The sequence below is a fragment of the Choloepus didactylus genome, chromosome 2 (assembly GCF_015220235.1).
Source record: "Choloepus didactylus isolate mChoDid1 chromosome 2, mChoDid1.pri, whole genome shotgun sequence".
Lineage (NCBI taxonomy): Eukaryota > Metazoa > Chordata > Mammalia > Pilosa > Megalonychidae > Choloepus > Choloepus didactylus.
In genome coordinates, this window is record NC_051308.1 from 237,201,926 (window position 1) to 237,229,000 (window position 27,075).

Sequence of the window (27,075 nt, forward strand, 5' to 3'; positions counted from 1 at the left end):
AAGGGACAATTCAAGAAGAAATAACAATCATAAATGTTTTTGCACCCAACCAAGGAACTCCAAAGTACATAAGGCAAACATTGACAAAACTGAAGGGAACAATAGAGGTTTCTACAATAATAGTGGAAGTCTTCAATACACCACTCTCTTCTATAGATAGAACAACCAGACAGAGGATTTAAGGAAATAGAGACCCTAAACATGTGATAAATGAATCAGACTCAACAAACATATATAGATAGTTGCACCCCAAAACACCAGGATATACATTCTTCTCTAGCATTCATGGAATGTTCTCCACGGTAGCTCATATGCTGGGACAAAAAACAGGTCTTAATACATTTTAAAAAGATTGAAATTATTCAAAGAATGTTCTGTGAACACAATGCAACGAAGCTGGAAATCAGCAACCACCAAAGAATCAAAACATTCACAAATATATGGAGGTTTAAATAACACACTCTTAAACAATTAGTGGGTCAAAGAAGAAATTGCAAGGGAAATCGGTAAATATCTGGAGATGAATGAAAATGAGAATACAACATATCAAAACTTTTGGGAACAGCTAGAAGGAAATACCTGAAACTGTTGAACTGCAACCCAGTAGCCTTGATTCTTGAAGGCGATTGTATAACGATATAGCTTATACAGTGTGACTGTGTGATTGTGAAAACCTTGTGGCTCACACTCCCTTTATCCAGTATATGGACAGTTGAGTAGAAAAATGGGGACAAAAAAAGTAAATGAATGATAGGAGGGATGGGGGATGGGAGGTTTTCTTTTTTCTTTTTTTTTGCTTTTATTCGTTTATTTTTGAATAATGAAAATGTTTAAAAATTGTGGTAATAAATGCACAACTAGAAGATGATACTGTAAAAAATTGATTGTACACTTTGGATGATTGTATGGTATGTGACTATATCTCAATAAAATTGCAGGAGAAAAAAACCTTATGGGATGCAGCAAAGGCAGTCCTGAGAGGGAACTTTATTGCCATAATGCCTATATAAAAAAGAAGTACGAGCAAAAATCAAGGACTTAACTGCTTACCTGAAGGAATTAGAGAAAGAATAGCAAACTAATCCTAGAGCAAGTGGAGCAGAAATAAAGATTAAAGAAGAAATAAATGGAGACCAAGATAACAATAGAGAGAATCAATAAAACCAAAAGTTGGTTCTTTAAGAAAATCAATAAAATTGATGGATCTTAGCTAGGCAGACAAAGAAAAAGAGAGAGACTTTAAATAAATAAAATCACTTTGGAGGGGGGGTGTGCTGGTTTGAATGTATTATGTTCCCCATAAAAAGCCATATTCTTTGATGCAATCTTGTGGGGCAGACATAATAGTGGGGATTAAGTTGGAATGTTTGAATTAGGTTGCTTGCATGGAGATGCACCCCACCCAACTGTAGATGATAACTGATGGGATATTTCCATGGAGGCGTGGCCCCACCCATTGAGGGTGGGCCTTGATCAGTGGAGCCATATAAACGTGCTGACTCAGAGATGGAACGGAGTGCAGCTGTGAGTGACATTTTGAAGAAGAGCAAGCTTGCTAGAGAGGAATGTCCTGGGAGAAAGCCATTTTGAAACCAGAACTTTGGAGCAGATGCCAGCCACGTGCCTTCCCAGCTAACAGAGGTTTTCCGGACGCCATTGGCCATCCTCCAGTGAAGGTACCTAATTACTGACGTGTTACCTTGAACACTTTATGGCCTTAAGACTGTAACTGTATAGCCAAATAAACCCCCTTTTTATAAAAGCCAATCCATCTCTGGTGTTTTGCATTCCACAGCATTAGCAAACCAGAACAGGGGGTCATTACCATGGACTCTGAAGAAATAAAAAAAAAATCATAAGAAGGATACAATCAACAACTGTTTGCCAAAAAACTAGCAACTTAGATGAAATGGGAAATTTCCTAACAACACATGAACAACCTATACTGACTCAAGAAGAAATAGAAGACCTCAGCAAACCAATTATAAGTAAAGAGATTCAGTCAGTCATCAAAAACCTTCTGACAATGAAAAGCCTAGGGCCAGATGGCATCAGAGGGGAATTCTACCAACATTTCAAAAAGAACTAACACCATTCCTGCTCAAACTCTTCCAAAAAATTGAAGAAAATGAACACTATCTAACTCATTTTATGAAGCTAACTTCACTTTAATACCAAAACTGGATAAAGGTACTGCAAGAAAGGAAAACTACAGGCCAATTTCCATCATGAATATAGATGCAAAATTTCTCAACAAAACGCTTGCAAATCAAATCCAAGGGCACATTAAAAGAATTATACATCACAACTGAGTTGGGTTTATTCCAGGAATACAAGGGTGGTTCAACACAAGAAAATCAGTGTAATACAACATATTAACAAATAAAAAGGAAAAAATCACATGATCATCTCAATTGACATTGAAAAAGCATTTGACAAATTTCAACATCCTTTTCTAATAAAAACACTTCAAAAGGTAAGAATTGAAGGAAACTTTCTTAATATGATAAAAACCATATATGAAAAACCCACAGCTAACGTTTTACTCAACCATGGGAGACTAAAAGCCCTCGCCTTAAGATCAGGAACGAGACAAGGATGCTCACTGTTACCATTATTATTAACATTGTGCTAGAAGTTCTAGCTAGAGGAATTAGGCAAAATAAAATAAAATAAAATAAAAGACATTCAAATAAGAAAGGAAGAAGTAAAACTTGCATTTGCAGATGACATGACTCTATATTTGCAAAGTCCCGAGAAATCTACGACAAAGCTACTTGAGCTAATAAACAAATTCAGCAAAGCGGCAGGATACAAGATTAATGTGCAAAAAATCAGTAATGTTTCTATAAACTAGTTATGACCTAACTGAGGCAGCAATTAAGAAAAAAATTCCATTCACAATAGCAACTAAAAGAATCAGGTATCTAGGAATAAACTTAACCAAGGATGTAAAGGACTTGTACCCAAAAAAAATTGCTAAAAGAAATCAAATAAGACCTAAATAGGTGGAAAGACATCTTGTGTTCATAGGAAGGCTAAATGTCATTAAGATGTCAGTTCTACCCAAATTGATCTACAGATTCAATACAAATAAAAATTCCAAAAACCTACTTTGCAGATTTGGAAAAGTCAGTTATCAAATATATTTGGAAGGGAAAGTGGCCTCGAACAGCCAAAAATATCCTAAAAAAAAAAAAAAAAAGGAATATTGAAATGGGGGGACTTATACTTCCTGACTTGAAAGATTATTATAAAACTACAGTGGTCAAAAGAGCATATTACTGGGGTGATATCAACATGGTGAGGTAAACAGCTACTGAAAACTTCTCTCCAGAGATCCAATGAAAAAAGCAGTTCTGAATTGTTTGCAACTCTGGAGGAGGATATAGACTGGAGAAAGACCCTGCAGATGCTGAACTGAAGGAAGAGAAGAATATCAGGCAGGAATTTTCTGTCCCAGATCAGCCAGTCCTCTCCCCTCCCCCTCACTCGGGCTCTGTGTGGGAAAGACACAGAATCAGCAGACAGAACCCTCCCACCAGCGACATAGATTTCAAAATCTCCCACAGCAGTGAAAAACACCCTCACTGTTTGAAGACCAGTGGACAGGGGAGGACATTTTATGTCCCAGATCAGTGAGTGAAAGATAGACAGAAAACATGGACAAGGACAGTTTCCAGCCCTGGGTCTGAAAGCCCTTCCCCCACCCTTGAGGGAAGCAGCAGCCTGTGGCCGTTTCAGCTGGAGTGCTGGGTCAGCTGAGGGAATACTCTGCTACAAGTGGAGTCCTACATCAAGCCAGATTTTGACTGGCAAAGAGAGGGTAGGAATCCCGCAGTTTCAGCCCTGCTGAGTCAAGCACAGCCTGTGCTCAGAGGCAAGGCAGCCTCTGAGGACAATTAAGTTACCGATCAGCGCCATCTGCTGGACAGTCCAAAAACTGCAAAGGAAGTAAAATACTCTTAAAAGATGCTTCAAACCTTTTCTTGGGAGCAAAGAAGCTGGTCTACATGCCCTGTATGGAAACCTAACCCTGTTTGGGCTGAGAAATAGGGAAGACCCAGCTGTTAAAGCAGGGGCACAAAACAAACTTAGGTCTTGCTAGTCAGTGGGTAATAGAACACCATGGAATATTATGCATTATGCAGTAGTAAGAAGGAATGAGGTCCTGAAGCATGTGACATGAACCTTGAAGACATAATGTTCAGTGAAATAAGCCAGACAGAAAATGATATTGTTTAATTTCACCAGTATGAACCACCTAGAAAATGTAAACTCAGAGTCTTAAAGTGTAGAATATTAGGGACCTAGAAATAGACAGAAGCTAGAGAAGGGGGAACGGTTCCCTAATATATACAGATTTGTTAACAAAGTTGATCTTAAATGTTTGAGAATAGAGATGATGGTAGTTCATTATTGGGATTATAAGTAACAGTGCCTATTGAAGGTAAATATTACAAATTGCCACGGTATGTGTGCTGGTTTGACTCTGTTATGTAGCCCATAAAAGACTGTGTTCTTTTAATCCACTTTTGTGGGGGCAGACCTATTGTGGGTGGGATTTTTTGATTAGGTGGTTTCCATGGAGATGTTACCCTGCCTATTCAAGGTGGGTCTTATTTAGTAACTGGAGTCCTTAAAAGAGCTCAAGGAGAGAAAGATAGCTCAGAGCCGACACATACCCAGATGCCTGGAAATGCAGACAGAAAGACATTTGGAGATGCTAAGCTAAGAGATGAAGCCCAGAGTTTGCCCTAGAGAAGCTAAGTGAGAACCCAGAGATGCTTAAAGAGAAAGCCACTGCAATCAGAAGCTGAAAGCAATGCAATCCAGGAGCAAAGGACCAGCAGATGCCAGCCATGTGCCTTCCCAGCTGGCAGAGGTGTTCTGGGTGCCATTGGCCTTTCGTCACTGATGGTATCCTCTTCTCGATGTCTTAGTTTGGACACTTTTATGACCTTAGAACTGTAAATTTCTGAACTAATAAACCCCCATCGTAAAAGCCAATCCATTTCTGGTATTTTGCATTCCAGCAGCGTTAGCAAACCAAAACAGTGTGTCAAGCCCTCACCAACAGTATTCTGAAAACCCTAAAGAAAACCCGGGGCTCTATCTAAGACTCTATAAAAGTTTTATTCATTAAGTTTATTTTCCAGAAACTTAAAACCTCCAGATTGTTCCTATGCCAGATAAGTCCTGAAACTTAGAGGTACGCGTCTTTCCCAGAACATCAACCAGTTGCATTTCCCTACTCCATAATGTCAACATCTCTTTTCAACATGAAGTTAGAATGGTCATTGCCCAAATATCCCTGAAAAATGAAAAAATGATCAAATGAGAGGGGGGAGTTGTAACAGAGAAGTTAAGATTTAACAAATGATTATAACTAATGAATCATTATGTTGATATTTCTTTTTTGTTTCTAGTATATTAGAACAGCCAGAAGGAAATACCTGAAATTGTGGAACTGTAACCCATACTATACTTTGAAATTTGCTCTATAACTACCTTTTAAACTGTATTTTGAAATTTATCACTTTTCTGTATATATTTCACAATAAAAATTGTATACAAAAAAAAGAAGGCTTTCTGAAAAAATGGCACAAATCCTGTAAAAGTTGCAGTTTAAGCAACAATTGGCAATAAGCTGGTCTCAGTCTGGTAGAAATAGCATATCAAAATAGACAAATATACTATAATAACCAATCTATGATCATTCCCTGCTTTGTAATACCCTCTTTTATAATAAGAAACTAAATGTCAGCCAATTATTGTAATTTCCCCTTTGGAAATCCCCTTAATTGTCTTTATAAGCTGATGTTACTTGCTAACTAGTTTAAGATTCTTACTTCAGTTTGAGCTTTCCCTGCTCAAGTAGTTTCTCTATCATTAAACCCATTATACTGATTATTATTAGTGATTCAGTGTGTTCTGACAGTTTCTGGTGTCAGAAGTACGATCTGGAAAAGACCTGTCCCTGTGGCTGGTGAGTGACCAGGTGTCCGTACCCACAAGACCCTTTGCATCCATGGCTTTCTCACCACCTGCAGAGCACAGGGGCTAAGTTTCTCCCAGATTTGAGCTCCACTTGATTTGCATTGAGCAATTAGGGTTTATTGTTAAGACTTGGTCTTGGTTTGGTTTTGGTCTGACCCAGATGTTTCCTTGGGAGTACCTTATTCTGTCTGAGTGGGGAGGGAATGGAGGCTCTGGGACACTCTAATGCAACCCCTGCATTATTTTCTGTTTTGGAAACTTTGATCGAACATGGGCACTCCTCGATTTAACCTTAAATCCCTCTCTTCTCCTTCAGCAAAGACACCTGTTACTTAAATTTTTTTCTTACAATGGCCCTAGTTCATGTTTTTGTTGTTATTGTTGAATAAATGGGTAAATCTCACCAGGGATGACTTGAGTTTGCAGTGGCCACTTTGGGAACATTTGAGCTATTTAAAACAGTACATTTGAGAGGTGCACTTGAAAAGGGAGGTTTCTGGATTCCACAAAAGGAGGATCATTTTTCATTTGGCATTCAGAAGCTGCTAAAAGACAAAAAGACTCAAAAATAGCCTCTTAAAAAGATTCCTTAAGGTGTGCAGAAAGTACTACTGCCCCCGCCACCTTATAGTCCTAAAGACCCCTTTCACCTGTCCCCCTTTCCACTTAATCCCTAGAGCCTGTACATCAGTTGCCCCTAAAAATTAGATCTGCTGAGCCTAACGTAAAGGACAAGGGCTGAACTTTGCCTCATTATAAAAGATTTCCTGGACCCCAAGAAAAATCAGACTAATTGCAAAAGAAATTGTATCTACTAGTTCGGATTCTTTTGCCCACTACCCAAACCTCTTATCACAACAACAGGGCCACTAAATGATGAGCATTCCTTTACTTTGTGATACATCTCATCACAAAATAAAATTACATTTCAGATCACCCAGTACCTATATACATGGCAGAAGCCCAGCTAAACTTCCCTTTTAGGACATATTCAAAATACTGACCTCACAAAAATACAAACTGACCTTGCCAAGCCGTTGCCTAAATTATCCCTAATCAAAGCATTTTTGAGATATGCTGACTACTGTCACCAGTGAGTCTGAAACTTCTCTCAATTGGTTATTTCTCTTTATAAATTAACTAAAACCTCAACTGCTAAACCATTACAATGATTACAATTTTTTTTTTACATTTTATTTTGAAATAAATTCAAAGTTATAGGAACAGTTGCAAAAACAATACAAACCCCATACACAGAACTCCAGCATTCCCTGACCCCCTGCCCCGATACCCCGATCCACTAACTTTAACATGTTGTCACACCTATTTCTTTCCCTCCCTCCCTCCCTCTCTCCCTATCATCCATCATCTATTGCTCTGTCTTCTGAACATGAGAGCTAGCTGTACACATCCTTGAACAAACACTATAATTCACATATACAATTCCCATGAACAAGAACATTCTTTTATGCAATCCCATTAAGCGCAGCTAAGAAGTACAAGAGATTCAACAATGATTCAAAGCTTACATTCTATATTTCCTTTTCCTTATGTCTCAACTGTGACCCTTTGAGCCTCCTGTCCTCCATCCTCAGATCCCATTGGGGTCATCCTTGGCATTCAATTGTCATCTATAATGATTACAATTTAATGCAGCCAATCCTCAGGCTTACCTAACTACAATTTACCCTGGGACTTCTGACTCACTCAGAAGCATGGAGCTTGGTAGTAACTTACCAACTGCCAAGGCAAAGACAAAACCAACACTTTTACATGATTTAATGAGCTTTGTTTCTCTATGTTTTGTCTTCTCATGTTTTTAAAAGTCAAATTGCTTGACTCAGTGTTGAAAGTTTGAGTTTCCAGTGTTTGTCTAAATGTTTACATACATATATATATGGTATTTTTTTTAACCTCCATATGGTATTACGAAAATAACTTGTAAAATTCCTTAAAGCAACATTGTTCAAATTGACTTAAGGATAAGTGCTTATATAAATTAAAAACTTCTAAAACCTTGAAATTAAAGAAACCAAACTTTTAATGCTTCAAATCTTCTCAAAAGCTAACTCAAATGTTTTAAAAAATCCAAGTTCACACTCTCTGGGTAGATCGTCCACAAATGGGACGAGGTTGTTGGTTAAGTTTGAGTTATTCTTGTTAGCTCATCAGCAGATCTCGCCACTCTGCCTTCAACACATTCCCAAGGGTTCAGCACTCTGCACAGTCCCCCCATTCCACCGACCCATCTAAGCCACAGACAGTCCTTTCAGGATGCGCGTCAGATCAGTCCCAGCTCTGCTCAAAGCCCTCCAGGGGGTCCCATCTCAGGAAAAGCCAAAGTTCTCAATATGACCCATTAAACCCGGTGCCACCTGACCTCATCTTTCTCTGTCCCTCACTCGGCTCCAGCCGCACTGGCTCCTCACGGTGCCCCATGCATGCCAGGCAGCCAGGCTCCCACCTCAGGACTTCAGGACTCCTCCTCCCCTGGCTGGAATGAGCTAAAATGGCAGGCACTGCACCTCACCCCATCGCTGTCCCCCTACCCTGCTTTTATTCATGGTTCTAAGTGCTACATTGGAGTGAGGCTGTGTACTTGTATCTATACCCACACACACACATACGCATAACTTACCTCCCTCCAAGTGGAACCTGCTGGGCCAGGGGCCTTTCCCGCTCACAGGGGCTCACGGCATTTCTCGAGTGAATGTTGGAGGCTTCCCCTTGGGGCCGGCTGTGGGGAAGAGGCAGCCGCACTGCCCCCTCACCTTCTGTGTCCCTTTGGAAGACAGTCCTCAGGCTCTTGGATTCACTTTGCCCACATGGTCAGGAAGCCAGAGTGCCCCATCCCCCAGAAGCTGCTCCTTGCCAATGACTCCCTGCACACTCTGGGGTGTTGCTGACACTCCCTAGTCCCCCCGTGGGAACCGGCCTGTGACAGGTCACACCCTTGCTTGGCTTCTTCCCGTCGCCCGTCTTGCTTCCCCACTGCCTTTCTGGTTTCTCCTTAGGATCTCCTTAAGAAATCTCCATCTTGGGGTCTGCTTCTTAAACAAGTGGCTGCTTCTGCCCCTCAGCAAGAGCAGGTCCGACTTGGGGCCTGGGACTGTGACTGAGCTCTCTGCACATGCTGTCCCCCCTGCTGGGTGCAGGCTGCCATCCATCCTCCCACCGCCCTGTGCCGAACCCCTTCCCTTGGCTTTCCCACCCCCCCGGGCGCCTGGAGTGTTCACAGCACATTATATAGCTCACATGCCGCCAGCGTTCCAAGTGCCAGAGAACAAAAAGCGAGCTTTCGTCCCTTTCCCCACCCCAGGCCACTACAATCATGATTTTGAATGTCCTTCTGGTCCACATGTTTCTCTTTTTACTGCAGATGCCCCCAGGAAAAAGAGACAGCATTTTGAGGCCTTTCAGTTCACACTAACGCTCTCAGTTTCTCAGGAGACTCAGTTCAATGTGTTCTCCCCAGGAGAGCAGGTCCTGGGGCTCACCGCAGCGCCCCAGGCCGTGACTGCTGCAGTGCTGGGCACAGTCAGGGTGACCTGGGGAAGCCCAGGCACCGGGGCCCAGAGGTCACCCCCCCGGGCCTCTGGGTTGAAGAGCGATTGTGAATGCTCAACCCCCAAAGTGGGGTCAGGCACTGGCCGTGGAAACCCGTCAGTCCAGGTCAGCTCTGTGGCCAGGACGCGGCCTCTCATCTCCAGACCCAACACCGTCCTGGTTCCCAGAGCAGCGCCACTGCTAACAGCTCTGCTGTCATTTATGGAGCCCCTCTGGGCCGGGCACTTTACATTTAATTTGCACAGTTGCCCCAGGGGCAGCCATTAGCCCCTTCCCAGAAGACAAGGCTGAGGTCAGAGATGTTAAATTTGCTCAAGGTCATAGAGTGAGGACGCGCAGGGCAGGATTCAAACCAATACCTGGGTCCTCTACTCAGAGAAATGGACGGATTTGTCCGACCCAACGGTGCCCTTCTCTGCTGTAGCCAAACCCCTGCTTCCTCCTGCAGCAACAGCCTGGGAACCGAAACCAGGCTCCAGCTGAGGGTCTGGAATGCAAAATCTTCCCAGGAATGGCAAGTCCCAGCCCAGGCCGGTTGGGAGATTAAACACGGCTCACAATACAGCCCAACTACAGGATCCCCAAACTTTAATGTCACGGCTCCGAGAAGAGCAGCTGGAGGCCGGGGGTCCCTGGGCACCATGTACCAGGCAGTGAGGAGCCTGGGGGGGCCTCACTCCCAGGAGGGGCTGCTCCCAGGGCCGAGTGCCACCTGAAGCTCTCAGCTCTCAGCTCCACAATCGGGGGTGCAGGAGGGGGATGGGGGGGCTCACTGCCCTCAGGCACTGACTCTGCCAGGCTGGCTGCCTCAGCCCGGGGTCTGCAGAGCCGCCAAGGGGCGGGAGGCCTGGGGAGTTTGGGACAGGGGTGTGCAGGGGGTGGGGGGCCGTGGGGGCTCCTGGCCTCTCAGGGCACTTGATTCAGGCAACTGCTGAAATGGAGAATGTGAGGATGTGCTCCATCTTAGGTCTGTGAGAGGGAGGGCGGGAGCCTCCCAGGCACGGCCTCCCAGGCACGAGGAAGGCGAGGCAGCCCAGGCTGGGGCCGCAGGGGGCAGGGGCTGGCTCAGCACCCGAAGGCCGCTGGGCCCCCGCCCTCCGGGCCTGCAAAGGAGTCGGTGGGCGCCTCCGGGGAGTCAATTGTCTGGTACCCACCGCGCTCCTGTGACGTTCCAAAGACACCTGGGGCCAGAGGGAGACAGAAAGAATGAAGAGAGGTGAGAGGTCAGGAAGTGCCCTGAGTCCAAATCCAGATCCACCCCCATCCCCAAGGCTGGAGCCGGGTATCTTGGCTCCAAGGACGGTGACAGTGGCGGCTGCTCCCAGGCACCGAGCGTTTACCATGCATCATTCTCTCAATTCTTTTGTACAACGAAGGGGCAGCATTTTTATTGTCCCAAATGTAGGGATGAGAACACTGGTGACGCTGGGATTTGAACCCAGGCAGCACCATTGCCAAGCCAGTGCTCTCAGCCACCTGGCCCCAGTGCCTCCCAGGTTGGGCCCAGGGACCCCTCGGCTCCCTCCCACCTGGGATAGACACCAGCTATCCCAGAAGGCCCCGGAGCCCAGAGAGTGGGGGCCAGGAGGGCACAGCAGGGGGGCAGGGTGCACATTTGTCCTGGATCCTGAATAAGTCCCAAAGGCTGTGGGCCTCAGTTTCCTTATCCAGCCCTGGGAGGAAGGCGACTATGCCCCTCCCCTCAGGGCATTCCCAGGGGTTAGCTGAGCCTGGGGCAGGGCTGGGGTCAGGCAAGCCAGAGACAGAGGAGGGGCTGGGAGGTGGCGGTGCCAGCCCCTTGGCTGTGAGAGGGGTGTCGGGAGCCGGGCAGGGGTAGGGAGTGGCCTCACCAGCGCGGGGCAGCTCGCCCCCACGTGCCCGGTACATGTGGTAGACGAGGCAGCAGGAGAAGGGCTTGAGGAGCAGACTGAGGATGGCCATGTTGCTGCCGAAACGCCCTGGGTCCGAGACGGTCAACCGTGGGTAGAAGATACTAATGTGGATGATGTCCAGGACGATGGTGGCCATCAGGCCCCCGAGAAACTGCAAGACAAGCCAGGAGCAGGGGCCCAGTGGGTGGCCAGGTATCATTACAAGTTTATGAGCACAGAAAACCCTGTCGTGCCCCATCCCTCCCCCACCACTTCTAGGCCGGATAAGCACGAGGGTGGGAAACTGCCAGCTTATTTTCTCCTGAGCCTTAGGGACCGAGCAGTCAGCAGACCCTGCCTGACTGGACTTTGGGCCTGGGAGGCAGAGAGACACAGGGGTCTGTCTGTGACTCCCCCACAGGGCCACCCACCCTCACCATTCCTGTCACTCTGGAGGCCATGAACAGGCACAAGACTTGGTTCTAGAACCTCCCAGCTGGCAGGAACCTTTGAGTCATCCAATCTAGGCTCCACACACAAAGGAACTCCCTTCTCCGACATCCCGAGGAGGAGACACCCGGCCTTGACTTCATGGGGCTTCCTGGGTGTTGGGGGAGATTTCAGCTAGGCTGGGTCAACTCATGACTTCAGAGTGGTGGAGCTTCTGTTAGCCAGGTCTCCCAGCCACATCCCTCCCCACTACAGAGGAGCCCTAGATTTCAGTCACTGGGTGGGTGTTCCACTGCCCTCTGGGAGGGGCCGATCTGGGGGCACTGGAGCAGCCCTACCCATGCCTTTCCCAGGGAAGACAACGAGCAGACTCTGGGCTCTGAGCCAGGCAAGCAGAGAACCAAGCCAGGCTAGGGAAGACACATGGGCTGGTAGCCCGGGTGGGCTTATCTGCAAGGCTGTTGAAAATGGAAAGTGGGGAGACAAGGAAGAGGGGAGAGCAGGAGCGGGGAGGGGCAGGCACGGCAGAGACCAGGGCTCACCCCAACGCCTGTTCCTGCCATCTGCTGCCCCGGGGCTCACCATGCTGATGGCGTCGACGGAGTCCCGCTGGGCCACGGCCCACACGCCCAAGGCCAGGACGCTGAAGTTGGCCCAGGCATAGGGCCCCGAGAACGCGATGCAGCCCCTGTGGGAAGAGGCACCTTTAGCCCAGCCAGGCTGCACCCACCCTGCGGCCCTCCCCCCTCCCCGCACCCCCACATGCTCCTGGGACTCAAGACTGTAACCAGGAAGATAGGATTTAAGGACTGATGATGATTACTGAATTTATTAACTAGATATTCCTTTTTACTTTCTGGTATGTGAGAGTAGACAGAGGGAAACATCTGAAACCTGAAATGTAATCCAGCTGCCTTGATCTCTGATAATGACTGTAGAGCCTTCATCTTGTGCCCTTGTGATTGTAAAAACCTTGTGACTAACCTTCACTTTTACCCATGTATCCAGTTTTTTGACTTCAAAGTCTTATGATCACTAAAGACGGCCCCTAATGTTTATTAATGAAGGGTCTTGGGTCAGCCCAGAACTAACCCACCCCAAGTCCAAAGTTATCTTGATGACCGAAGCTGGATCTAACCAAAATGGGCCCACCTGACACGCACAGTAGCTTAGACTTTAACCTACAAGTCACCTATACCTCATTATAATACTAAAAATCATGCCCATCATATTAAGGCTGCCATTTTCTTACATACATTCTGTGACTAAGCATGTAGTTAATCTGCACGTGCTCAATAATTGGATCACCTCTAATTACTTAATCTGGGGCCATTGTACTTATTATCCTAAAACTTGCCCATCTTTTGATGCTTTAAAACTATCAGAATTACAGCAGTTCGGAGAAACAGATTTTGGATCGACAGGCCATCTGTTTTCCTGCTTCGCCCCTAGCAATAAAACTCTTTCTCTCTTTGAAACTCCGGTGTCTCAGGAATTGGTCATTCGAGCGCACTGGTCAAAAGAATCCACTGCCTTGGCCCAGTAACAAGACCCTGTCTGAGAACAGCCCTCAGCCTGCCTGCTCTCCTCCACCCCAGGTGCAGGTCAGAAATGCCAGCAAATCCCATCTGCCCTGCCCTCTAAAGAGACCCCGAAGCTGGCCACTTCTCTCCAAATCCAGACCATCATCCCTTCCTGTCAGACTGCTGCCATCACCTCCCCACTGGTCTCCCCTCTTCTGCTCCTGCCCCCTACAGGCCATTCTCTAAACAGCAGCCAGTAATGGGAACCAGAGGACCTCTCTCTGCTAAAAACCCTTCCACATGTTGCTGCAAAGGAAAGGCTAGGCCTCCCTATAATTGTGCCTAAGAGCCTCCTCCCGAACGCCTCTTTGTTGCTCAGATGTGGCCCTCTCTCTCTAGCTAAGCCAACTTGGCAGGTAAATCACTGCCCTCCCCATTACATGGGATCTGACATCCAGGGGAGTAAATCTCCCTGGCAATGTGGAATATGACTCCCGGGGAGGAATCTGGACCCGACATTGTGGGATGGAGAATATCTTCTTGACCATAAGGGGGATGTCAAAGGAAATGAAATAAGCTTCAGTGGCAGAGAGATTCCAAAAGGAGCCGAGAGGTCACTCTGGTGGGCACTCTTGCGTACAATATAGACAACTCTTTTCAGGTTCTAATGAATTGGAATAGCTAGCAGAAAATACCTGAAACTATCAAACTACAACCCAAAACCCTTGAATCTTGAAGATAACTGTATAAAAATGTAGCTTATGAGGGGTGACAATGTGATTGGGAAAGCCGTATGGACCACACTCCCCTTTGTCCAGTGTATGGATGGATGAGTAGAAAAATGGGGGCAAAAAAAAAAGGCACCCAGTGTTCTTTTTTACTTTAATTTTTCTTTTTCACTTTAATTTTTATTCTTAATATTTTTGTGGGTGTGGTAATGAAAATGTTCAAAAATTAATTTCGGTGATGAAGGCACAACTATATAATGGTACTGTGAACAATTGAATGTACACTTTGTATGACTGCATGGTACGTGAATATATCTCAATAAAATTGATTAAAAAACAAAACAAAACAAAACCCTCCCACGGCTTCCTGACCCACTTGGAATAAGAGAGCCTCTTCACTGTGGCCATGAGGCTGTGCGGCCCCAGCCTCCGACACTGCACCTGCCCTTAGTGGACCTCCAGACCTACACCAGCCTCCTCCCAGGCCTTTGGATTGGCTGAGCTCCCTCCGATGCTGCCAGCCACTCGCTGCCCTTGATCTCCTCTCTGCCGTGAACAAGTGGCCCTGGTTCACCCCGAGACCCCCTTCCCAGAGCTCGCAATCTTTACATACCACTCAGTACATAAAGTTATCGCTGATATTGCTTGTTTATGTGCTTGCTTATCAACCCAATGAGATAAGTTAACACCCGGAGAGCAGGCTCTACCATTTAAGTGCTTTATATTAACTCATTATGTGCATATCCATTAACCACAACCCAAGGAAGGAGGCATTATTAATATCCTCATTTTACAGATGGGGAAACTGAGGCACGGAGAGGTTAAGTGACTTGCTTAGGGTCACCCAGCCAGAGCCTGACCTGGGTCTACAGACCCACAGAGCTTGACCCGGCTGCCCACCCTCAATTGCCGCAGCAATTGTGGTATTCAAGACCAGCTCCACGGCTTCAGCACCACAGACCTCCTGGATGCAAAGGCCTCTGGGAGGAGCAGAGTCACACCAAGCCCCAAAGAGGCCTGGGAGGGGTCTGGAGGGGGACCTGAGTTGTGGGCACTGCCTCGCCCAGTCGTCTCTCCTAGGATGAGGGGTGGACACTCCTGGAAGGCAGGGGTGACAGACACCTCTGGGAATGGCCTGCCCCCATGACATTCTGGGGGCTGTGGGGGCTCCCCGACAATGCTCTCCACAAAGGTGCACTGGAGCAGGGTGGGGCCCCCACAGAGTCACTCACCAGGTCGTCAGCAGCCAGTGGACCAGGAGGATCACCTGTGGCACAAAACAGGGGGGAGAAAAGGTTTGTGAGTTTGACCACCATGGCAGGCGGGGGCCAGGAGGGCACTTGGAGCCAAGATGCAGGAGGCCCTGCCTGACACCGATGAGGGCTTCGTAAACGCCTGTTCAAAAGAGGAGAGCAGCAACGGTGAGCGGGCAGGGGAGTGGGGAGGAGAAGGGGACAGAGGGGTGGGGGTGGGGGAGCTGCCACCTGCAGCCCTTCCTGCTTCCCAGGGCTGGCGGCTCCTCTGGGGTATGCTGGGTGACTGCTCTGGAAAGAGGGGGAGGCCTCAATGGGAAGAGGACAGGGTGCACATTTTCTTGGGACCCGGAGACAAGGAGGGAGGGACCGGCCAGTGCATCCAGGAAAGGGACAGTGGCCCAGCTTGGCTGGAGAGGAGGAGCTACATGGGCCTCCCAGGGAGTGTGAATTTTATTCCAAGTGCAAAGAGGGGGCCACTAGGGGTTTTCTGCAGAGGAGTAACACGGTATGACATATGTTAAGAAAAAATTCCGTCTGGCTACCCTTCCTGGATTTCTGCAATCTTCCAACCCTTTTTATTGCTGTATGTGTCTTTAAAATAACAGCTCCCTTTACTGGGACTGGTCCCTACTCCTGGTAATCAAAAAGACTCCAGATGGGCGGGGGCGTCTGTGGATTCTGCGGGCCTGCGGTCGAGGAGGCGTCTTTGCTGCGGGAGTCACCTGGGGAGCGCCTAGGCCTTTGTGTGAGATCCGGGACCACCGTGGACCGGGACCGGATGTCACCTTCTGCCTGAACTATCTCAAGTGCTTTAGAAGTTTCAGTGCACACCTGAGTGACAAAAGCAGAAGTATCTGACAGGTGTTTCAATCCTCTAAGAAAAACCATCAGGGAAACCAGATACTGAATATTTCCTCCTCCTGTGACCTGAGCCTGTTCTCATCTGGGAAAACCTGATTGGGGTGGCCTAGGAGGTTAGATGCCTAGACAACAGAAAACTACAACCTACACTAAGAAAAATGAAGCTATGGCCCAGTCAAAGGAACAAATGTACACTTCAACTGAGATACAGGAATTTAAACAACTAATGCTAAATCAATTTAAAAAGTTTAGAGAATAGTTTGCAGAAGAGATAGAGGCTGTAAAGAAAACACTGGGCATACATAAGGCAGAAATCGAAAGTTCAAGAAAACAACTAGTAGAATCTATGGAAATGAAAGGCACAACACAAGAGACGAAAGACACAATGGAGACATACAACAACAGATCTCAAGAGACAGGAGAAAACACTCTGGAACTGGAAAACAAGGCACCGGAAAGCCTACACACAAAAGAACAGACAGAGAAAAGAATGGAAAAATCCAAGCAATGTCTCCGGGAAGTTAAGGACAAAATGAAAAGCAGGAAAGTACATGTCATTGGTGTCACAGAAGGAGAAGAGAAGGGAAAAGGGGCAGAGGCAATAATAGAGGAAATAATCAATCAAAATTTCCCATCTCTTATGAAAGACATAAAATTACAGATCCAAGAAGCGCAGGGTTCTCCAAACAGAATAGATCTGAATAGGCCTACGCCAAGACACTTAATAATCAGATTATCAAATCTCAGAGACAAAGAGAGAATCCTGAAAGCAGCAAGAGAAAAGCAATCCATTACATACAAAGGAAGCTTAATAAGACTATGTGTGGATCTCTCAGCAGAAACCATGGAGGCAAGAAGGAAGTGGTGTGATATATTTAAGATACTGAAAGAGAAAACCACCAACCAAGAATCCTATATCCAGCAAAGCTGTCCTTCAAATATGAGGAAGAGCTCAAAATATTTTCTGACAAACAGACAATGAAAGACTTTGTGAACAAGATGCCTGCCCTACAGGAAATACTAAAGGGAGCACTACAGAGTGATAGGAGAAGACAGGAGTGTGTGGTTTGGAACACAGTTTTGGGAGATGGTAGCACAGCAATGAAAATACACCAAACAAAGATAACTATGAATACGGTTAAGAGAGGAAGGTTGGGAGCATGTGAGACACCAGAAGAAAGGAGGAAAGATAAAGACTGGGACTGTGTAACTTGGTGAAATCTAGAGTGTTCAACAATCGTGATAAAATGTACAAATATGTTCTTTTACGAGGGAGAACAAGCAAATGTCAACCTTGCAAGGTGTAAAAAATGGGAAGGCATTGGGGGAGGGATGCAATCAACCTAAACTAGAGACTGTAACTAACAGAATCATTGTATTATGCTTCCTTTAATGTAACAAAGGTGATATACCAAGGTAAATGCAGATAAGAGAGGGGATAGGGGAGGCATGTTAGACACTTGACATTGGTGGTATTGTCTGACTCTTTACTCTACTTTGATTTAAGGTTACTTTTCCTTTTGCTACTTCCTAGCTGTCATTTTTTTTTCCTCTTTCTTTTGCCTCTCTACCTTCTTTGACTCTCCCTCCTGCCTTGTTGGAAGAAATGTAGATGCCCTTATATAGATAGCAGTGAAGGTGGTGAACACATAAATATGTGACCATACAGAGAACCATCGATTGTTTACTTAGGATGAAATGTATGGTAAGTGAACAAAACCATCTTAAAAAAAAAAATGGGTTGATGACAAAACCTTAAGGGCAAAATACTGAGTGCAATAAGCCAGACACATAAGGACAAATATTGCAGGGTCTCACTGATAAGAACTAATTATAATATGTAAACTCATAGACATGAAATATAAGGTACCAGGATATAGGATGAGGCTTAAGAATGGGGAGCAGTTGCTTAGTATGAGCAGAATGTTCAACTAGGATGAACTTAAATGTTTGGAAATGAACAGGTGTCGGTAGCAAGATGCGAGAATAACTAACAGTGCCAAATGGCGTGCGAATGTGGTGGAAAGGGAAAGCTCAGAGTCATATATGTCACCAGAAGGAAAGTTGGAGGTCAAAAGATGGGAATGTATAAAACTGAATCCTATGGTGGGCAATATCCATGATTAACTGTACAAATATTAGAAAAATCTTCCATGAACCAGAACTAATGTATGACAATACAACTAGAAGTTAATAATAGAGGGGCATATAGGGAAGAAATATATACCTATTGCAAACTACATACTACAGTTAGTAGTATTTCAACATTCTTTCATAAACAGTAACAAATGTACTATACCAACACTACAAGTCAAGTCAACAGTTGAGGGGGGTTGGTTAGGGATAGGGGAGGATTCGAGTTTCCTTTCCTTTTTTTTTCCTTTTTTCCTCTTTCACTTTATTTCTTGTCTGGAGTAATGAAAAGGTTCTAAAAATTGAACAAAAATTAAGTGTGGTGATGGATGCACAGCTGTATGAGGGTACCAGGGCAACTGATTGTACACTTTGCATCTTTGGACAATTGTATGGTATCTGAACAATCCCAATTAAGATTAAAAAAAAAAAAAAAAGACTCCAGATGAAAGCAAATAAAGAAGAGCAGACATTGGAGATGGAAGTACGGCCCTTGGTGAGAGCTTCCAAGAGGGAACTCTCAGCTGAGTGTTAAAGGACAAGCAGGAATCTGCCAGGCCAAGGGGAGGGAGGGTGGAAAGGCGTTCCAGGAAGCGGGCATGCAGAAGCAAAGACAGGGAGGCAGGCCGCAGGGGTGCATGGAGCCACGAGGAGGTGCAGGATGTGGTGATGGCTGAGGTGGTGGCACTGAGACACTGGAGTCCTTGAGCCCAAGTTAGGAGCTGCAATGGGACCCAGTGCTCGAGGGGGGCCCTTGAAGGCATTTACTCCAAGGACAGAGGGGACCAGACTGGGAGGGAAAGATGCCAAGAGCCTGGGGTGGGGGTGCCAGGCTGGGCTGGGAAGTGAGGACAGGCACAGGCAAGGGTTTGCAGCCAAAGGCCCGGATCTCTGGTCTGGGTGAAGGGGTGGAAGGACTGATCCCCACAGATGATAAAGGGCCCTGGCTGAGGAAGGAGGTTCTAGAAGAGTCTCCGTCTACTGCACACTCACTAGATGCCATCTGACCCCTTCTGGGTTTCACCACAGCCTTGGGGACAGATACTGTTTTTATTCCCATTCTACAGATGAGGAAACTAGGCCTGGAGATAAATTAAGTTGACCATGATTCCACAGATACCAAGTGGCAAAGCGAAAATTAAGTTTAAGTCTTACTCCAGAACCAACGTGCTCAGCCTGCACAGTGGAGGCACCGGCCTTCGGCTGAGAGCAGTGACTTGGCTTGAGACAAATCTAAACATCCTCCACCCACGGGGTGCTGGGGAAGTCAAGGACACAGTAGCCAGCTCCCAGCCCTCACCTATACCCCTCCTTTTTGCGTGCAGGTGTTTGGTAGGTTTCTATTTTGCAAGTGACCACAGGCAGCGGGGGTGGTGGGGGGTTGGGGGGTTGGGGGGTGCTGGGGGTGGGGGTGGGGGTTAAAGCTTAATCAGCCCCAGCTGCCTGCCAGGGTGCAAGAGCTACTCACCGGCAGCGCCCCCTCCCCCTGGAGTGTATAAAAGCCCCTAACTCAGGCAGCTCAGGCGTCCCTTCTTCCAACGCCAGTGGAGCTGCCTTCCACCGACCCTCACCCAAGCCGCTGACCTCCCTGGGGACCAGCCAAGGTGGGATCTTTTCCTCTGCTCTTCTGGACCCTTTGTGCTGTTCAAGCAATAAAGTGGCCGTTTGCTGGGAGCATCTGTTGTGCCTGAGCCCATGTTCTCATGAAGCACCACACAGCAACTCGCTCCACTCCGAGGTGGATGGGGTGCAGGGCAGACGTGGCGGGGGCACTTCACACTCACCCCCAGTTCCCAGAGCCAGAACAAATCACGGGGGTCTGGGCTCCACAGCCCAGAAGAAAGTCTGCTTCTAAATACAGAAGACCAGGAAAATAAGACTGTGTGGACCAACGTGCCCGACTTTACAGAGAATTTACATAGCTCCCAGACTGAAAAGGCTGAGTCTGTATGTCACAGAACCTGGCTCTGGAAGGGACCCTCGCCATCATCCACCTCTCTTTATGGTGGAGTGCACACTACATGCTGGGCACCATTCTAAGCATTTTCCATATATAAATGCATTTAATCCGTATGATCCTCTATATTATCCCCATTTTACAGTGGAAAAAACTGAGGCTCAGAAGGAACCAGCTTGCCTGAGGTCACCCAGCTGGCCAGCGGCAGAGCCAGGGTGTAAACCCAAGGGCATCACTGGGCCCCTGCTTCCCATCAGCCCAGGGGCTCAGGGGTGAGCAGAGATGTGGCACTGCCCCCCACAACTCAGGCCTAGCGGGGAGTCACTCCTTAGTCAGATACTCAGTCTTGGGAATGTGGGAGCAAATGAGACCCCATCCTGAAGGAACCTGATAGCAAAGGTGAGGAACCCCACTCTAGGGCAGGGCAGGGCGGGTGGTGCTTAGGGAAGATGCTCTGGGAAGTGACCTTTAAGCCGAGATGAAGGAGGTGAGTGGGGGGCTAATGGGGGCAGTGAATGGAAAAGAGCATTTCAGGCATAACGGACAGCACCTGCAAAGGCCCTGCGTAGAAGGGAGCATGGAACATTCTAGAAACTGAAAAAAGGCCAATGTAGCCATTGTGGAAGGCAGGAGGAGAGTAGAGGAAGGGAAGGTACGCAGGGCTGGGCCTGAAAGGGGAGAAGGGGGGGGCATTCTGACGGGTCAGGAGGCTGGGTGGTGGGCTGGGCTGGGCTGGGCTGGGCCTGGGCAGGCCTGGGGGAGAATTCCCATCTTATCTTAAGCCCTAACCACTGCCCACAGAGGGAAAGGGACGCAAAACAAAGGCCCCGGGGTCAGCTAGGGTGATCCAGGGTTCCCAGCCTTTAACCTAGAAGATGACGCTGTGGAAGGAGGGACAGAGGAGACATCACCACTTTCCTCCAAAAAATCAATGCCTAATCCCTCCCAGACTCCACTTCTGATTCCAGAAACAATCTTCATTTCCAAGGGTTCTCACGTCAGTTCTGGTTCTGGCACCTAGACTGTGCATACAACGGGTCTTTAACCACTGGGTGCTGATTTGTTAGGGAGGGACAGGATGAAAGGCTTTCAGCCTCTGGGATAAAGACTTTGCCTAGGGCTGGACAGGCCTGCAACCCGGCCCGCACACCTGACGAAGGCTGCCGTCTCTGTAAGGGAAGCAAAAAGCATAACCCGGAAATACCACAGATCCTCAATCCTCTCTACATCACTTCAGCTTTATAAACGTTTAAGCAACTTAGTGCCATTTGATCACTTCTCTTAAGCCCCCGGGGAAAAGAAGCCTCCTCTGCCTCAGTTTCCCCTTCTCTGTAATAGGGAGGCACACCCACCCAACCCAGGGAGTCCTAATAGGCTGGGAAACCTCCAGAGAGAAGGAGCCAAGCCCAGCCAGGCCCCTCCCGACAACCGCTGCTCCGAGACACCAGTGACTCACTGTCCGCACAAAAGGCTCTGCCGGCTCTGGGGGAGGTTGCTGGCAAGCGAGGAGATGCTGGGATGTCAGGTACTGCAGGGGAGAGAAAGAGAAGCTGGAAGCAGGGGATGGGGCAAGGGGGACCTGGAGCAAAATGGGGGAGGAGGGGCCAGGGTCTAGACTACACCTTTTCCAGCTGGGCAAGAGGAAAGAAGGACCCGAGGCTCCGGACTTGCAGTGTGGGCTCTGGCTCTTTCCCAGGCAGTGTCCAATGTGCCAGGGGAGGGGAAGGCAGTGCGCCAAGGCAACAGGAGCTTACAGGACACTGGCCTGGGAGTACGAGCCCTGAGTTCTGGTCCAGGGGCCGTGTCCTTTCAAACCTCTGAGCCTCAGCTTCCTTATCTGGGAAACAGAGGCAGTGCACACCACCCATATGTCTCACAGGGTGCCCAAATGCCAGAGAGACAGGGCCTCTGAACGGTCACCATAAGATTCTGTTTAATAAGCGTTAATTACCTGTGTGGGACATGCATCGTTTAACATCAACAGCAACTTCTGCTCTTGACAGGGACCTGCCTGCTGTGTGTCTACCCTCACTGACCACCTGGCCTAACGTCCATATGGGGTAGAGGGCATTACTCTTGCTTTGCTTACAAAGAAATCGAGGCTTTGAGAGATTAAGAAAATTGGCTCAAATCATAAAGCTAATAAAAGAGCCCAGACTTGAACCTCAGAATAGGTCTATTTGGCCTGGGTTTTTAATGCTAATGCTACACTACTTCCCAGACCACCGGATCCTCCTCTTATAAACAATCTAAATGGCAGGCTCTATTTTTACCCTCTTTTGCAGTGAGGAAAATGACGCTCAGAGAGGTTAAGAAACCTGCTCAAAGTCACACAGCTAATAAGTAGCAAAGCCCGGCCTCTGTGCAGGTCTGTCTGGCCCCAAGGCCTGTGCTATATCCACCCCACTCCACTGCCGGGAGCTGGAGAAGCAAGGGAAGGGTTTATGAAGAAAGGTGGATGGAAATGAGGGGGGTTAGCCTGGAGAAGGGAAGGCTAAGGAGAAGCCAAGGGGTCAAGTGGAGCAGACTTCAGCCCTTTGTTTGCCATGGTGGATGGACGGTAGGATTTAGACGAGTGGTGGACAGATCTAAGATCACCAGAAGGAATATATTTCTAGCAGTCCTGTTCCCTGAGACAGTGAGATCCCCGAAGGTGGCTGAGGCTAGGGAACACTAGTCAGGCCTGCTGCAGAGTGGGTGTCTGCCAGGGGAGGCAGGGGCAGGGAGTGGTTAATTGCATGGCCACTAGAGTCAAATATGTGTATTTGAATCCAGGCTCTGTGACTGTGCCAGTATGAATGTATTGTGTCCCCCCAAATGCCATTATCTTTGATGTAATCTTGCGTGGGCAGACCTATTAGTGTTAATTAGATTGTAATTCTTTGAGTGTTTCCATGGAGATGCGCCCCACCCAACTGTGGGTGATGACTCTAACTGGATAATTTCCATGGAGTGCTGGCCCGCCCACTGGGTGGGCCTTCATCAGTGGAGCAATACAAATGAGCTGACTGGCAGAGGGAACTCAGTGCAGCTGTGAGTGACATTTTGAAGGGGAGCTACAGCCACGGGGGACACTTTGAAGAAAGCATAGGAACTGCAGATGAGAGACATTTTGAAGACAGCCTTTGAAAGCAGACTCTTGCTCTGGAGAAGCTAAGAGAGGACAAATACCCCAAGTGTAACTAAAAGTGACATTTTTGAGGAACCGCAGCCTAGCGAGGAATGTCCTGGGAGAAAGCCATTTTGAAACCAGAACTTTGGAGCAGACGCCAGCCACGTGCCTTCCCAGCTAACACAGGTTTTCTGGAAGCCATTGGCCATCCTCCAGTGAAGGTACCCGATTGCTGATGTGTTACCTTGGACACTTTATGGCCTTAACACTGTAACTGTGTAACCAAATAAATCCCCTTTATAAAAGCTGATCCATTTCTGGTGTTTTACATCCTGGCAGCATTAGCAAACTAGAACAGTGACTTAGAAGCTTATGAACTTGGGCAAGTCCCCTGGCCTCTCAGAACTGCCACTTGCTCTTCTGTAAAGCAGAGATAATAATACCTGCTTCCTAGGGTTGTTGTAGGGACCTAGGGGTATAGGGAGATTGCAGCATGTGACACAAAGCTTGCCAGGTACCTGGTAGCCACCATTACTCTTAGGAGGTCGGCTTCTGGACTGCAGACTTTATGGGGCTTTCTCCTGCAGACTTTATGAACCTGAGTCTCATCCTTTCTAATCTTGTCACAGTATCATTCCTCCTACTCAGGACTTGCCTCAAGACAGGGATGAATGGGGCTCAGGAACGGGCTGCTCTGGGTGTAAAGGGTGGCTCCTCCTCACCTGGCACCACTGCCCACTCTGGCAAGCAAAGAGTAGTTTTTATTGCCAAAGTGGGCACAAGGAGGCACTCAGTCAATGCCAAGGGAATACATGACATAAGCGAGCACTGCCCCAGCTCCTGAGGGGCTCTGACTTCACAATATCCCACTTAAGTGCCTGGGAGCAAGGAGTCAATAGCTGTCCTCCACTGGGTTGCCAGATTTAGCAAATAAAAATACAAAACATCAGTTTATTTGAATTTCAGGGAAACGATATTTTAGCATGTTGCAAATATTGCATGGGGCATGCCTTTACCAAAAAAATTATCTGTGTTGATCCGAAATTTAAATTCAAGCAGATGGCCTGTATTTTATCTGGCAATGCCAGCCCCTCAGGACCTGCCAGCACTTACTGTCTGTGCCTGGTAGCTGCTAGGACCCTGGGAAACAAGGGAATCCTGTTTCCCAAGTCCAAATAAGGCCCAGCCTTTTTATTCTGGGCATCAGAAGCCAGCACAACTCACACCTGTTGCAGCACTTGGACTGTCAGGCCCATAAGGTGCTCAAAACGGATCTGAACAGAATAAGCCCCAAATCCTGCCCCGATGGACAGAAACAGTCAAGGCAGAAAGTCAGCCCCAACTAACCTGGTACCCAGGAATGGACATGGCTTTGGAGTATGACACTGTGGGTTCAAATCCTGACTCTGCCATTTAATCCCTGTGTGACATTAGCAACTTACTTACCCTCTCTGAGTCACATTTGCTCATCTGTAGAAAGATGACAATACCAGTTTTCTCAGAAGGTTGTGATTAAATAACTAATCCTGGCACACCACAGTCCATAAATGAGTTCTCTTCTCTTCTCTCTTCTCAATTCCTGCAGCTCTGTCCCTCACCTGCTTCTCTTTCAGCACTTATTCTATGCAAAGTTCTAACTGAACAAAATGCTACAGGCAGATACATAACTGCATGTATAACTCCACATCCCTGGAAAGGACTGGGTATCCACGCCAAGAAACCTCCCAACTAAAGGTTAAACCTAAACCCATTCCCTTGTTCCAGCTGAATGGAAGCTTCAAGGAGATTTGCTGAAGCAAGTAAGATTGAGAAGGGAAATCTGCTGGGGTGAAACCACAGCATAGGCCATGTCTAATAATCAAATATGGATTACGTGCTGTTCTGGAACCACCAGTCCCTTGGGTTCCTTTAGTCTCAAGACTCCGGGGTGCTAAATGCTTCGTCACTCGCGAGTTAAAGGACAGCGCGGATACGATCTCACAGGAGGCTGCGCCAAGACCCAAAGTGGGCGGGTTTGGTCCGAGGGTCACACCTTCCTGACCACAGCTAATGGCCCCTGGGTCCGAAACGGCCGAGACCCAGGGCGGGCTGGGGCCAGCGGAGAGGAAAAGAATTGCCGCGGGCAGCCTGACAGCCCGGAGGAAGTGAAGACACCCCAGCCAGGCAGCTGCGCCGCTTTTCCTAACTGCACAAACTTGGGTTTTCTGCTTTTAAGTAACTTTTATTGGCGTTCGTGTTTCTTAATCATGAAATAAGAAAGCTGGGAAACCGCTGGTCTGGGAACATCCTGCTTTCCATAACCTGACTCAGTAAACAAAGGAAGGTCCTAGGAGCCCACCCCAAAGACTCCAGGTGAACGGTCTAGCCCCTCTCTCCGGACAGAGGGAGGTGCCCGCCCCAAGCCCCGCCCCCGGCTCCTGGGCCCCTCCCCCCAGCCTTCCTCCCCCTCCAGGAGTTCCGGGCGCGCAGACCCCCTGCAATCCTCAGGCAACAGGCGCTCCCGGCGGGAAGAGGCTGCTTCTGGGAAGGGGCGACCCTTTTCCTCCCCCGCCGGCCTGCCGTTCCCCTTCTCGGCCTGCCCTGCTGGCCTTTTCCTGGTCCCTCCCCCCTGCTAGAGTCTGTCTGTCCACCTCCTGCTCACCTGGGATGCGTTCTTCCCCTTTCCCTCCCCTGCCCCGCTCCCAGGCTCTCGTCCTCTCACCTCCACCCTCCTCTGAAGAGGCAAACGCCCCAACGCCCACAGGGACCCGCCCTCGCCCGCTCGCGGCGCGGCCACCCCGCCCCGCCGCGCCCATCGCCACCTTGAGGTTCACCACCGGCATCATCATCCTGGCCGCCGCCGAGGGCACCTGCGCGGCCGCCGCGGGGCCTCCTGGGCGCGGAACTCGGGAAACAAACTTGCCCGACCCCGCCCCGCCCGTTGCAGCGGCTCCAACCGCAACGCGGCTCTCCGGACCACGTGACCCGGGCCACGTGACCCGGGCCGGGTTGCTAGGAGACGGCGTCGGACTGCGGGCGCACTGCTCCACGCCTCCAGCTCCCGCCTCCGCGCGGGCTGTTCTCCGAGCCCGGCGGGCACCAGGGTGGGACTTCTGTCGCAAAAGGTGCAATATTTTGCCTGGCTGGTATCCCAGCAGGTGCTTACACCTGGGCTGATGGGACCACCTGCAACCAGGAGACCCTGGGGGAACTTGCAGGTGCAAGTTGCAGATGTGGTAACAGCCGGTGTCTCATTCCTGGAGTGACCTCTCTCTTCTTCCCCCAGGTTAAGGTGGAGAATTTACAATACTGATCTCACAGGATTCTTGCGAAAATAAATTAATTAATTCGTGTGAAGTGCCCAGAACAGTGCCTGGCACTTAGTAAATGGGCAATACACAGCTATTGTTATTATCAACACACAAGGGGCCCACACTGGTTGAAGCCCACTTAAGTCAACATGTCAAACGTTTTAGAAAAATCTAGCTGGAACCCAGCAGGAAAGCCATAGGACATACCCGGTCTCCGGAAGGAAGAAAGTTGAGAAAAAAATTCTGTCAATGACTGCACCTCAACTGTGCAGGAAGGAAGTGAGGAAAGGGAGGACCCTCTCCCTGGTATCTCCCCACCTCCGCACA

At 48.1% G+C, this 27,075-nt stretch overlaps 1 protein-coding gene across 1 annotated transcript; it reads right to left on the reverse strand.

Moving 5' to 3' along the window:
* Positions 1-10,138: 10,138 nt before the first annotated feature.
* LOC119520899 (angiotensin II receptor associated protein) lies at positions 10,139-26,382 on the reverse strand. Its single transcript, XM_037818753.1, has 5 exons — positions 26,260-26,382; positions 15,372-15,406; positions 12,471-12,576; positions 11,418-11,610; positions 10,139-10,748 (listed from the first exon to the last, which is right to left on the reverse strand). The coding sequence occupies exons 1-5, from the start codon at positions 26,284-26,286 to the stop codon at positions 10,633-10,635; spliced, it is 477 nt and encodes a 158-aa protein (XP_037674681.1). The 5' UTR covers positions 26,287-26,382; the 3' UTR covers positions 10,139-10,632.
* Between the last annotated feature and the right edge of the window lie 693 nt (positions 26,383-27,075).

What these genes read in the sequence shown, in the direction of transcription:
- LOC119520899 (XM_037818753.1), bottom strand. Translation starts at nt 26,286, where the DNA reads ATGATGATGCCGGTGGTGAACCTCAAG. An exon ending in TGCCGGTGGTGAACCTCAAG is followed by an intron (nt 15,407 to 26,259) that starts GTGGCGATGGGC and finishes TTTGTGCCACAG; the next exon opens with GTGATCCTCCTGGTCCACTG. An exon ending in CCGTCGACGCCATCAGCATG is followed by an intron (nt 11,611 to 12,470) that starts GTGAGCCCCGGG and finishes CTTGTCTTGCAG; the next exon opens with TTTCTCGGGGGCCTGATGGC.